Source organism: Erpetoichthys calabaricus, chromosome 1, assembly GCF_900747795.2.
Source record: "Erpetoichthys calabaricus chromosome 1, fErpCal1.3, whole genome shotgun sequence".
NCBI lineage: Eukaryota > Metazoa > Chordata > Cladistia > Polypteriformes > Polypteridae > Erpetoichthys > Erpetoichthys calabaricus.
The window spans coordinates 99400452-99414947 of NC_041394.2; the positions used below are offsets into that span (position 1 = coordinate 99400452).

At 37.9% G+C, this 14496-nt stretch overlaps 1 protein-coding gene across 2 annotated transcripts in view; it reads right to left on the bottom strand.

The window, feature by feature from the left end:
• LOC114653683 (sodium/calcium exchanger 1-like) overlaps positions 1 to 14496 on the bottom strand; it is a 581045-nt gene that overhangs the window by 425579 nt on the left and 140970 nt on the right. For both annotated transcript variants that reach the window (XM_051932578.1, XM_028804143.2), the window contains exon 3: positions 11475 to 13293. In XM_051932578.1, the coding sequence (XP_051788538.1) occupies positions 11475 to 13258 (1784 nt within the window). In that variant the 5' untranslated portion in view covers positions 13259 to 13293. The remainder of the gene's footprint in view (positions 1 to 11474; positions 13294 to 14496) is intronic.

A 14496-nucleotide genomic window follows, 5' to 3' on the forward strand; every position in this document is an offset into this window, starting at 1 on the left:
GCGTTAGAGGTATTCGTTGCGTTATATGTTTTCAATTTCTATTTGGCTTTGAAATTAACAAGCAAATACTTTTTAAACTTACACTTTTACTGTAAAACTTCAGTAAAAACAATTTTTTTAATTAACTTTTCGTCGATATCGCATTGAATTTTGATTTCGTGTTTGGAGTTACATCATGACAACACAATGTATAACTGCCCATGAGTGACTATCGTTTCTTTCTGTCTAATAAATAAACTGACTTTTTCAAATGTTTGTCCCTGTGATTTGTTAATTGTCATAGCAAAAGCTATTGTAACGGGAAAGTGTAAACATTCTAATACGAATGGTATATCAAGATCTCCTTTGGTGTATAATGTTATCTGCGGAAGATGTACTACATTACCTTTCTTGTCACCTGTTAAAATTTTTGCCGTGTAACCGATCGACAATTTTCACTTTAATTCGTTTGACTTAATCCACATTAACTTATTTCAGAGATTTTAGCATTCTTCGTTTTTTATTTCATTTTATTTGTGTTACTGTTTATATACTAAAATATTTAATATTTCCAACACTTTCTTTTTCTTTATAATGAAAGTGCCTAGTACATATAAAAATGGCAGTGCTCCAGTTCAAATAAATATCCCTTGCATACTGAAAGGATAAAAACATAGAAATAAGTGGATGAACAATGTGAGCAATGTGCCAAACAACTGTGATCATCCATATTCCTTTTAAAGGATTTTTTAAAGTATCTTTCATATAGACATATGAATAATATCCAAGAAGACAAAGTAAGACAAAAATTTTGAAAGGCTGACCTTTACGGCTGACATGTCAGAATAGTTTGAGTTGCAGGAGCAAAGACAAACAAGATAACAGCTTACATTGTAAATACATTGTAATGTAGGTCAGGTCAGCTTGGGGAGCATGCCGCACCCACCACACCATGAAACAGCTCGGGATCCTGGTTGGAAACCCCCCAGTTCCACCCTCCAGAAATGACACTCTATCTGCCTCTATTGTCCTCAACAATGAGGTTCCTGCAAGCCGGATCACCCCCGGGAATCACGCCACATGGCCGTAGTGCAATAACTGACACTCCCTCACAATCCAGGTAACGTGCCTTATTCAGGATTTAATTTAATCATTGTAATTAAGCATATGAATGAATACAAATCAAATTCTGTACATGTTTATTCTTAGTTTATCATACAATCTTGTATGTGCTTAGCTTGCTGCAAAACATGTTCATGATAAACATCTATTAAACAAAAAGAAAGACAAACTACAAAGACCAATTTACTACTATACTGTATGTGAGAGACAATAGCTTCATAGTGATCACTTCATGATGACTAAAGTGTGTTCCTGACTGCCATATGGGAATAAGAAGTATTCACTTCAAGTGGTATAGAGTAGGGCAGGGGTGAATGGGTTTTAGATTGGAAGGCGGCTGCTATCTGCACTGACATTTGCCACAGCAGTTTAAGTGTTCATCATTAAATGGTATCTTGATAAAATCATTTAAAAAAATAAGTTAGCCATACCATAACAATCAAGCTGCCCTAACACACTCTTGTCCAAATTAAATTTTCTGAATTTCCAGAACAAAGTGTATATTGAAAAAACAACCTTGATTAAGCACAGAGTGTGTTTAAAATTATGAAATTAAGAAACTAATGGCAACAGTAAGTATCAACTCCCAGGGTACTCAGTAACCAAATTTGAGAGCCATCATGTATTACACCAGTGGTTCTCAAACTGTGGGGCGGGCCCCCCTAGGGGGGCGCGAAGATGTGAAAAAAAGAAAACAAGAATCAAAAATATGAAAAATACATCTATTGAAACCAAAACAAATTAACTTAAACTACATTCTGATACTAGCAAAATAAATATAGAATTAGATAAATGTCGATAAAAGTTAAGTAGGTATAATAAAATATGCATCTATGATACATCATTAATTAAAAAAGAACAAATTGGTATTAGTGGGCTCCTTTCAAAAAAACATTAGGGGGGCGCGATTAAAACTGTTATGAAAACTCGGGTCGCAAGTACTTAAAGGTTGAGAAACTCTGTATTACACTATTATGCTTTTCCATTATATTTTCAGGATCTACAGTATTGGTTAGATTTAAGAGCTAATAACTACATAATAACTATTCTATTCACCACTGAATAATCCTTTATTCAAAATACATACCTTGAATGATTTTCATTTACACCTTATTAGAAATATCAATCTGTCAGTTAAGGGAAGAAAATCACCTTATAAATGAATAAAATTTGGTTAAAAAACATTTCATTTCTGTTGAATCTTCTCTGCTTTCAGTAACAGATGCTGTTGCCTGTGCTCAAATAGCTCCTTTCTCTTCTGTCCTTAACCTTCGTGTCTATTTTGATGCGAAGAATCACTTCATTCTTCCCTCTTCACTCCATGGATTCAGAATCTTGGGTCCTGTGTTGAAATGCTAATTTAAAAGGCATACCTCTCCACTGTTAAGTCTAAATAGGTTTGTCTCAGGTATCTTCTGCGTCCACTTTCCACTTGCACATACTTACTCTGATAACTTCTATATTCGTCCAGACCTTTTGCTTCCCACTTTCTGGCTGCAGGTTTTACACCAATTTGAAATATGCACTCAGCAATCAGCTTATCAATGAACAAGCAACACTTCAGAAATATTCTTTTTCAGGGTCTAATAGCTTGTACTTACAGTATCTCCATGGAGTAAACACTCTAGACAGTCATACCCACTCACCTTCACTTACTGTCATGTGCCTTATTGTGACACTGGGTGATTGGACCTGTTAAACATGTCTGTCACTTCCTGAGTCAATTAACTTTTTGCTCATATTTATGTTCTCTCTAAACCCTACCAGAGATAATTTCTTTATCCATTACCTGAATGCTGCAGCTCATCTAGAGCACTTTCACCTACATGGTGTACTGTTTCTGTCACTTTCTACACATGCAGTAGTGCTCTGCTTCACTTTTCACTGGCTTCTCTTCATTGCTAGGATCCATTTCATTCCCTTCTTGATTGACATGTCATTTGGTCTATGTGTCTCCTCACGCTCCTCCATGAAACTTCATTTCTATCTGCTTACGCAGTTCCTCTCAATTTGTCATCTTGAATTAGGCTAACTTCAACTATTACACTTCTTTTACTTTATTTAAAACTCTTATTCTAAATTGCATTGTTTAGGCAAACACTCATAATCTTAAATCTCAGTTTTTGCAACATATCTTAAATGTATCTGCTAAATGCAGAATACTAACCTTCAGTTCTTCAGCTTTCAATATTAACAACCAATGTGTAGTAACTGAGAATATCCAAGAATTATACTAGAAAAAAGCTGAATTTCAGCTTGAATAAATTTACTTTAAGAGATATACAACAAATTGTATATCTTTGAGGTAAAGGTTTACATCAGCTATTATTGTGTATATCCACAGGAGTCTGCAATTTCATCATGTCTGAATGTCCACTGTATCCCATTTATTTGTCAACAACACACTATGACACCAAAATGCACTTGAAGATCATTTTTGCTGTTTTTTTAGACTTTCCATGCTATTTGTTTACATTCATATATTGATGCCCACAGTAGTTTAGGTGTGGATTTTGGTAGTGGCAGCATCTTGCTGGATGTGGCAAGGGAGTGCCCAAACCAAAAAAAAAAAAGGAAAATTAAAGGGCACATACTCCATGAAGTTGTTGGCATGTACGCTGTTTATGTTGCTGAAGAGGTGCATGCTCTGGACACCGAGGGGCACCATGGGCTTTGACTGGCACTGGGTCCATATTTGTTCCATGTAACATTTTGAGTTGTTCCCTCATTACCAATACAGCATAAATAAATACAATGACAAATACGTTATGCATAGAACAGCAGGGTTGTATTATGATCTGGTTAACCATACAAAGCTCAACACCAAAAGAAACTGTGAGATTTAAATATTTCTTCTTCCCACCCTACCCACAATAAAATGAAAACAAGATCTTTAATTTTTAGTAATAATGCCTTAGATAACTTGGATAATTTCAAATACACCCACTGTATATTGAACATTGAAAGAATAATACAGGACTTCCCTAATATCTCTTTAGCCCTCACTTACAATATTATACAGTGCACAGCTTTTAATAACTTTTCTGTTTTCCATCCATGTCAGTCAAACAGTAGATCTAGCACAGGAGTTGGAAACAGCAGGCTGTGTTTTTTACTGAAATAATCTTTTTTCTTTTTAAGCAAACCTGGGCAGGATCATTCTGTTCAGTCATGCTAACAAACAAGCAAAGGTCATATGTTTGATTACTAAAAGGTTTAACACAGATAATAGAAAGTAAACTAAGAGTAAAATGTAAACAAGATTTGCTATTGTAGAGGATAACCAAACATGTCCATTAAATTTACACAAAGAAAGGGAGGGCCAATCTCCAGGTGTTGCTGACCTTGGGCTCACTTGACAACAGCAGCAGGTGATAAGCGCACATTACATTAAAAACTGCTCATACAAGAGCTCTGTGTGATCTCAGCCAAAGCAGTAATTGAAATGCATCTCACTGTTACATAGCAAAATGACTGTTTTTTTGCATAGGCTATGTTTAGTGCTTAAGAAAAACATCTTTGTCACCATAACCATTTGATTATTTGGCAGATGTCTTCTCTCTTGGACTAAGTTACAGCCAGAAGGGCTACAGATACTGTACATGGCCAGATCAAAGCAGCCAGTGTTTTGCTAAATAGATTAATCGCCAAAAGAGAATGAAAAATGGGCCATTTGTGACCATATCGAAGTAGTGAAGTTTACAAGAAAGCCAAAAATTATGATTCTAACACCCTGCTGCTTTTCTCATATGCACACATAAAGTGATATCTTTCTGCCATATGTTTGATGCTGAAGCCTTCTAGTGTTTCATTTTTTAGAGAAAATAAAATGTTCATGTACTGCATACAGCACAACATTTAGTAAATGCAATGGTGGTGTATGCAAAGGACAAGACATATAACAGCACAACAATGAGAGAAAAAAAAGACAGAGAACAAGACCAAGACCAGCAGTGAGGACTTATGCATGAGTCATGAGATTGGAAAATGTGCTAGATAACCCAGTCTCAAACAGATGGGCATTGATCAAGTAAGTAGTGCAAAAAGACAGAGTTGTAGCCCTGATAAAGACATACATTATTCCTTTGTACTGTAATGCTGTAAGCTGACTGGAACAATTGACCCTCCTCAGATGGATAGGTTAGGTTGGGTCAGGTAGACTTTATTATCTGTATTTAAGCAATTACTCCTCATGCTACAAGTCAGACAGTCAGTTAGTCTCAAAATCTATAAATCCAAGGTGAGGTCGCAGGGCTTGAACCAACCCTAGCAGCAATGGGCGCAAAACTGGCAACATAAGGCTCAATTAGACACACGCTCGCACATTCACACTCCTAAACATCACAGCCTTCTTCATCCCTCTTTTTGTCACATATGTTCCCTACCATTCCACTGAAATATCAAAGGTAAATACCCAAGAATGGTCCATACTGGACTATAAACAGATGGTAGATCATGGACTGTCAGATCCTAATTGAATGACTACTTTTAGTAAAGGTTCTATATTTGTTACATGTAATGAGCATGCTGAAACATTTTCATTTGTTCTCTCATTACCAATATAACAAAAAGTTCAATAAATCAAAGTAAAAACATAAAATGATAAATATATTAAGGATAGAATATCAGGGATCTGTTGGTATCTGGTGAACTATAAGAAGCAGTGCAAAAAAGAGAGAGAGTTGTAGTCTCAATGAAGACATACACTTTTCCTTTGTAATGCTGGAAGGAAGGCAGGCAACCTAGACACTAATTGGAATGACAGACTCTCCTCAGATGGTTAGGTTAGGTAGACAGAGAGACATTTCTTTGTAGCAGGAATGTAAAAAAGAGCCATTGTTACACAGATACAATAAAATAAGCAAAGGCATAACAACTGACAACCAGTGTTATCATGTTGTGACCACTAGGAGGAGCACTGCAGCACCCCAAACCCCAGACACAACTCCACAGACACAACTCTCCCAGACAAATTTCAAGACTGGTATTTTTATTTTACAAAATACTTTTAACAGGATTCCTTTCCACACTCTCAGCACAGCAATAGAATTCTCCCTTTTTTCTCCTCTACTCCTCCCAGGCGAGCATTGTCCACCTTCTCTCACAACTCCAACCCTCTTAGTGAAGTGGAGGGCTTCCTTTTAAGCCCCAACTCAAAAGTACTTCTGGTGCCAAACACTTATCTCCGGAAACATTTCCAGGTCAAGCAGAGCATGAGCCTTTATTTTCCAACAGCTCCCCCTGGCAGCCTCCATTGAAAACAACAGGGCAGCTTTATGAGACCACCGCTTCCATGTTGCCTTGTAGAAACGGTGTTCACCATAAGGGATGCTGCCACCTAGGGTATGTGGGATCAACCTGTGTGTGAGAGGCAGTCTCCCATTGTCCTATATGTGTAGTCTGCAGACCAGGAAAGGGTCCATTACTTATCCTGGTCGGGATACTCCATTTATTTTATACTTCCTGCATAGTGGTTATCCAACAGGGCAATGTGATTCCCATCTATAGCTGCTGGAATACCGGTCCTGTTGCACTTTCTTTCTTTACCATTCATTATGTTGGCCTCCTGGCCAGGTAAAGGAAAGGAGTCTATGCCGGCTTGGACGCCAGTTGGTCCATTTCAGTATATACTGTAAACATATTCAATATTTGGACAAAGAAGAATAGTCATCTTTAACAGTACATAAAATAATCATTTGGAATTATGCATTTAGCAGCATCTCAACAAGTAAGAGAATTCAAAATACTTATAGGAATAATTACCCTAGGAAATGTAAATCTGCACTCTGATGGCAACAGATGGAATTTAAAGAAAGGCTATGGCTACTGTCTGACATAAATAAGTCGGCCTTCTTTCTAACTTGTTTATAATACAGTTCAGTGACAGAGGTCTGTGACAAACCAATAATTTTACTGCTAGATTTATCCATAATGTTAGGATACTTTATTTTCTTAATGCTGAGGTTGCCACACCAACATATAAAAGCAAATGTGATATTAGATTTCATAAAGGACTTATAAAAAAAATGTCATCATGGCTTTGCTCACTTTAAAACAGTTGTTTCCTAAGAAAGAAACAGCCGAATCTGCCCATTTTTACATGACCTTTCTGTGTTAAAATCAAAGTTTAGCCTGTTATCAGTGATTGGCCCCAAATATGTCTAATGCTCCACCTTGTCTACAGTCTCCCCTTTAATTAATGTTGAGATAGTGAAAGGAGGGGAGCAGCTTAGATCTGCAACCATGGGAACAGAAGGAGGGTGTTATGAATGGCTGGCAGAATGAAGGGCTGAAAACTGAGATAATAATCTTAACCTACATCCACACTACTGTGTTTTCATTTTTGTTTTTAAACAAAAACGATCTATGTTCAAACTGGAGTTTTCACATTGTTTACAAAATTATTCCTGTCCATACTGCAAAGCCCAAAAAAACATATGATGGTGACTCTCACCTACACTGGGCATGCGTGCAAACTCCATGAAGGGACTATGTAGTGAAAAATCCAGAGCCCTATTAAAATCAGATTCCTGTGTGTTTTATGTGCTTTCAAAATTATGAGCATAGGTAGGACTCCAATAGCACATTCACAGCATAGAAAAAGAAAGAAATTCCTTAATGAGCCACAGCAAATTGCTCCTGTGATACATTAATGCACTGATTATGGTTGAAAGTAACAGTCTTCAGAACTGGCGATGGTCATCTTATTAAATAAAAACAAATAAGTTAAAGAAAAGTATTTAGCACTAAGTTCATTCGCAAGATGATTGATTATAAGCAGTCCAAGGCAATTCTTACACAAAGAATATTTGTAAAACTAACTAAATAGAGGAAATAAATAAGTGCATGCATGCATCTAAATATTCGCTTTACTGCACTGTGCTCTCATGTCTTTCTCTCTCTTTCTCTGTGCCCTGTAATATTGTGGGCTCAACTGCATTCTACACCCATCCACTTTGTTAATCACCTTATTATTAATTTTTTCTCCTCCTTACTGCACAGATTAAGGTTAAGTAATAAATGTTGATTAGAGGCTGTCTTGAGTTATTTACAATCTGATTTTCACAAGGCTCTGAATTTTTTACTTCAATTGTAATGCCACCAGGCAGTGTAGCAGCTGCAAAGTAATTTTCTTTTTATGCATGTATGCAGCATTTAAACTTTACAAAGTGCAATTTAGATGAATACAGGTAAGCAGCACAACAAGCACCATGGAAAGCAACTCTTTTATACCTGCCATGTTGGAAAGGTAAAGGGTGACCAGTTAGGGAATGAGCCGTTACAATAAGCAGGATCCAATCAGGTATGGGCCACAAAATAAGCACAAACCAACAAGAGCACAATTAGAAAAAAAAACGTGTTTGTACCTATTCACGTCAAAGCACTGCCACTATGCACTACGAATGCAATGAATGTAATTACTCCGGACCTACAGGCGGTCAAATAAACAACCACAAACCATACGCCGTTGGGCAGCGTAAAGGGGCTTCGTTTCTGATGCTGACGTCCGAGGTTTGATTCCCCGAGTGGGGAGCAGTAGAGTGTGTAGGCCTGATGAGCCCAAATGAGGGCGAAACACGTGTAGCGTACTCTTTGCTTTATTTGACAGTAAACTATGCAACATTCCATGATCTGCCTCTCGCAACTGAAAGAGGGCACCGTGGCGGATGTTTGCCGAATGGCAGACCAACCACAAGTGTTACCTGGTAGGTAACCACCCACACAATTCAGGTCCTCGAGACTCAGACTACGAATGCAATGAATTTTCAGAAGTATACAGCTCTGGAGAGCGTTTTTAAAAGTCTTCATTTTCATGAGTCAAATACAATGGGTTATAGTGCGTGAACAGCAGAAACATAGACAAATATATGTGTTTTTAAATGAAAACACATTAGTGTAGACAGGGTCTTAGGAAATCTGATACTGATAATGGGTTATTTAAAATTAACTTATTAACTAAATTACTTATTAAAAGAATAACAAATCACCAGAAGATAACCAATGGACTGAGGAAAACAAGTTTACAGTAAAAATAATAATGGAAGAAAATATAAGGAATCGTTTTGAGAAAGTACGGAAGATTAACCAAATATTAGACAGAACTGCTCTTACAATAGAAGATACTTGTTAAAAATAACAACATAATGCCAAATAATATTTTAAAACAATTCTGAAATGAAAGTCAGGAAGGCAAAAAGGTCTAATACTTATGTTTTCAGTTTTCAAGAAAATAAATCCAAATCACTGACATTTAACAGTTATACAAAAGGACAATCCCAATACAACAATAATAAACTGACTAATATTTAGCGCAAGGAATTATCCAAACAATAATGAAAAGGTCCAAACAAATCAAATTCCAAACTTTCTTTCTAAAAAACATTACTTAAACCCTACTGACAGATGAAGAGTTCTAAGCATTGTGAGAAACAGTAAAGCACTTAACCACAAAAGCAAAATATCTCTAACAAAATACAGAGAAAAACCAAAGGTTAGTTATATTTGTATACATGAAAAATAAATTCCCTGGAAAAATAACAATAGTTGACTATATTATAAGGTTGTCTCAGATAACTACTGTAATGGCAGCACACTTGTGTAATTGGGTGGCCTGTCTTCCCAAAATTAATAACAACAACTAAAGGAGGAATTCAATTAATTAATAACAAACAATTATCAAAAATAGAATGAAACAAAATAAAAGCTGCCAACAAATCTAAAAGCAGGGATGAGACCCTAGCAAAATCCTGACAGTGGGCAAGAGGGAACAGGCAGTAGCACATTTTCCTAACTTCAAAGTAGAAACGTAATAAACTTTTAAATCTAAGGGACAGGGAGGACAGGCTGGAGCCCATTTTTTCTGTCCAATCATTCCTGAGTGGAGCCATTTGCCCTTCTAAGGGATGCAGACTGTAACCTGCATAAGAGACCTGTCTTTTTAAGAGAAGTTAAGTAGTGTATTGATCTAAAGGGTTTCCTGGGGGTCCTGTGGTTTAGTCCACTGAGACTTCAAAAGCTAGCCCCACTTTTGGAAGTAGTTACAGGTCACTGTCGCCAGGAAGCTCTCTCATGGCAGAGATCCCTTTGAGTCTACAGTCAGAAGGTGATTTGTGGTTCAGATGGCTGAAGGAAAAGAGGCCAGGACTGAGAGTCCAAAACAGACAGAAATGGTAGGAGATCGGAGTTATGTTTTGCAAAAAGGTCAGTACAAGCAGCTCAACTGGGTCGACAAAGCTCGATGCCTATGAAGGTAAGCCCAGATAGGCAATAGGTTTACTGCTTTTTCTCCTCTGCTTTTTTGTATAATTTTCTTTTTTACAATGCTAAGCAGAGAGATCTGCAAATATGATCACTTGTTTTGTTTTTTTTTTAATTTAAAAAGACACAGGGATTTTTAGACCACATACAGAGGTAATGAAAAAATCATTCATTTGTTTAGTTTACTGTAATTTAATCATTACTTGTGCAAACATTCTGGCACACTCAAGATGAAACTTAGCCATAGATGACATGCTGGGCCAGCTTGTTATGACATCTGCTATGTGTATTTACTACAGTTCTTCCAGTTCAAAAGAGAAATAATTACATTAACCAAGACAGAATTGCTGTTAGCACTTGCCATGGATCATCATCCATCCACCTGATATTGAACACATTGATCGTCATGTGAGCTAAAGAAGTTCTTCTATAGCTCAGGTAGGTAGCATCACTGTTACCATTGTGGGTGGTGCTATCACTGAACCACCACTTGAATTAGCTGTTTTTGCCAATGGTCATTCTGGGATATCACACCATTTTAAATGAGATCAGGTTTGCTTCATTGCATCCATCCTTGGACTATGCATTCCCATATTCCCAATAGCTCACACACCATGGGGACCAGCAATGTAATAAACTGAACTGAGAAATAGTAAAGGTATCAATAGTAAATGTATCTAGTGTTGCTGTTGTCTGTAAGGCCAGGACCACTGAAATACCCTCAAACATCAAATAAGGTTACATCCTCCACTGCTTAAAATAGCTACATCTTTAAAATGTTTGCTATCAGGATAGGGTTCACCCTTAGACCCTGTTATGGCCTTTCCTCCAGCTGTAAATGTCCTGCAGACACGAAACAAAGTTCATTCAATTTTACGCACCACTGTAACTGACAATGATGGAGTTCATCCTTAGATCTGGGATTGAACCATGACCTTTGAGGTCTACGAACCTCAACAGATATGTCCATTGAACTCTGTTAAAATGTATTTAGTTTACACCCTAGTTTCTTGCAATGTAATAATAATTTCATAAAGAAAGGAACAAAAAAGCATCAGTAAATTTTACTCATCTGGTAAAAAATAAAACACAGGAAGATTTTAAGGTGTACTCACATTGTTTCATCATTCTGGAACTCCAGCTTTCCAGCTACCTCTTCATAGTCTTCACCGGCTTTGGCTGTACCTTCAATTGTCTTGTATGGTACAATAACAGTCCCTCGAGCTCCAGAGGTCCGCTGGACTTTCACCTGCATAATCCCAATACTTTCGCTCACACGAGTGCTGTTACTTTCAAATGTGAATATTCCTGCATGATCATCATCAAATATGGTCACCGTGGCAGTGTGGTCAGTGCCAAGGCTGGCTTTTGGAGGGGAATCACTGGATTCCAATCCTCCTTCTGCATAAGTAACCCTGACATTACTCAGGTTGACATAAAAATATTCATCTTCTTCAAATATGTCATCATCTATGATGCCTACTGTTACTTCTTTGTGGGTCTCACCAGCTTTAAAGACAAGCGTGCCCTCTGCAAATTCATAATCAGAGCCAGCATTGGCTGTGCCATCTTCAGTTTTAAAATCAACTTTCACAGTGCAGTTGGAATCTCCACCTCTTCTCACCACTGTAAGCACCAGAGAGCCACAGTTCTCGAAGCATTGGTAGTGAGACGGCTCAAATAAGATTTTGATGGTTTGGTCATCCTCCTCTGAGCGAGCTTCATGGCAGCTGATCACCTTCCGAGCTTGGTCTGCAGCATGCTTCTTCAGGATATTCCCAGCACCAATCATCATTCGGGTAGCTTGAATCCTATAAAAAGCTCGGCTTTTCTGCTGCTGGACAAGAACGTGATAATTGGCCATTTCAATCAGTTGTTCCATGTCTTTGTCTGGATGTTTCTGCTTGAGCTCTTTTAATGTTCTGGCCATATCCCTACGAGCCTCTTCCTCTTGATCCTTATTGTTATCATCTGCCAGGCTTAGCATTCCATCTAGGACTTCCTTATGTGAATTGACTACTTGGCCATCCATTTCAATATCCATTTTGGTAAAAGGACCATCCCCTTCAGTCTCAATTATTATACCTCTGTGCTTATCAGCCCTATACCTTTTGTGGACATATTTATAGAAAAGCAGCCTACGGTCAGCAATCCAGGCTTGGATGACACAAAGCGGAAAAAACATGAAAGTTAGGACTGCCTCCCACACGTCCACAACTCCAGGGGAGAACACAGACAGAATAAGGTAGAGCCAAATATAGGCAAAGATGCTCCAAGCTGCTGTGACAAAAAAGACCCTCAAGTGCTTGATCTTCCTTGTTTCCCCATCCGGGACTACATAGACGCAAAGGGCGATAATCACAAACATGTTGAAAGCCGCACTACCAACAATGGTGCTAGGGCCCATATCCCCTGCCTGAAACTGATGTCCGCATACCTCAATCACAGAAAGTAAGATCTCTGGAGCAGATGATCCCAGTGCCATGAGGGTCAGATTGGACACAGTCTCATTCCAGATTCTAACCGTTGTTGTTGTAGTTTCACCATTTGGCTTTTTAATAGTGATCTCCTTCTCCTGGGAAGTGATTACCTCTATGGATGACATGAAGCGATCTGCAATGATGGACATTCCTAGAAACATATAAATCAGGGCTACAAAGTATACAATTGCTCTGGCAACTTTGTCTCCAACTGAGGGATCTTGAGGGTTCCAGACAGGAAGAACCACACCCTCGGCACATCCATTACTTCCTGAGCAGGTACCATTGACAGCAGACTTATCAGGTGGCATTTCAGTTTCACTTGCATTTGATAGTTGGATGTGGAAGATTAATGTAGCAACGAGAACTAGGCACCTGAAACCCAAGGTGGGCCAGACGTGACGAGTAGTTGTTATCATGTTGGTAGAACTGGCAATAGATCTCACTTTTACACCTAATAGAGAACAAAACAAACAATTAGCCTTGTCTGGAAATATGCAGACTTATTCTGCCACATGAACTGTACACTATTCAAGTAACATTAAGAACACATAAACCAGAGTTTTAAAAACACAGGATGCATAGAGTAGCATATAAAGCAACTGGAAATCAGAAGGTTAGCAATGCCTAAATGTAGACAAAGAAGGCAACGTAAACAGCAGTGACATGATCATCCAGGGGCCACATTCTAGCACCTGTCAAAAGTGACAAAATAATGTCAGATTGACCGAGTGCACAAAAAGGCAGCAAGGTTTTCAATTAGCGGAAAAAAGGCCAACTAAGTGTCAGACAGTTAAATGGCTTCAATACACGCCTATTGTTGGCAAGACTGATCCATACAGCAGGCACCAGTAATAGAATATAAATGTTAATGTCTGCCTGACATCTTTTTTCGTCTTGTGATTCAAGTAGTTGAATGAGTAATAAAGCCAAGCTGATTTTCATCTCCCTATTGTGTGGCAGCCGGTATAATAAAAACATACACAAAACAAGATATAATGAATGGGCTTATCAGCACGTCTCGCATTACTTGGCAAACCTTTAAAAGACAGGAGCAGATACTATTATATTCATCAAGTGCAAAAAATATGTGCTTTTGTTTGTGCTTAATTAGCTTAGGGACACTGAAATAATGCTAGAGTGATATGGAGACACAGAGGCTCACGGCTCCAGGGGAAAGGATTAAATTCCTGGTCCAATCTTCAGCTGCATTGAGTTTTCCTATAGTTTCCTACAACAGTCCAAAGGTATAATGTTAGGTCAATTGAAAGCTTTAATCTAGCCCAGCAGATGTGTCTGTAAGCACACCCTGTGATGAACTGGCACTCTAAGCAAACCTAGTTACTGTTTTGCATCCAGTAGTGCTGGAACAGGCTCTGGCTCCTGACCATCTATGAATGGAATAGGTTAGTTCAGAAAGATGGATGAAAAATTTGGATCTGAAATAGTACGAATGCTGTATTGGTGGAGTAACCATTAAGGGACTTGACAGCCTGTTGACAATAGCAGTTAGAATTTGTTCATGGTGGAAGTTTGTTTTTCTCTTCTCCACTGCCTGCTTCTTTTATCCTAATATAATCACACTCTATCTATCTTATGTATCAACTTATTCCAATTGAAATTTGTGGCTATTCAATTTATCTTTATATATAATACA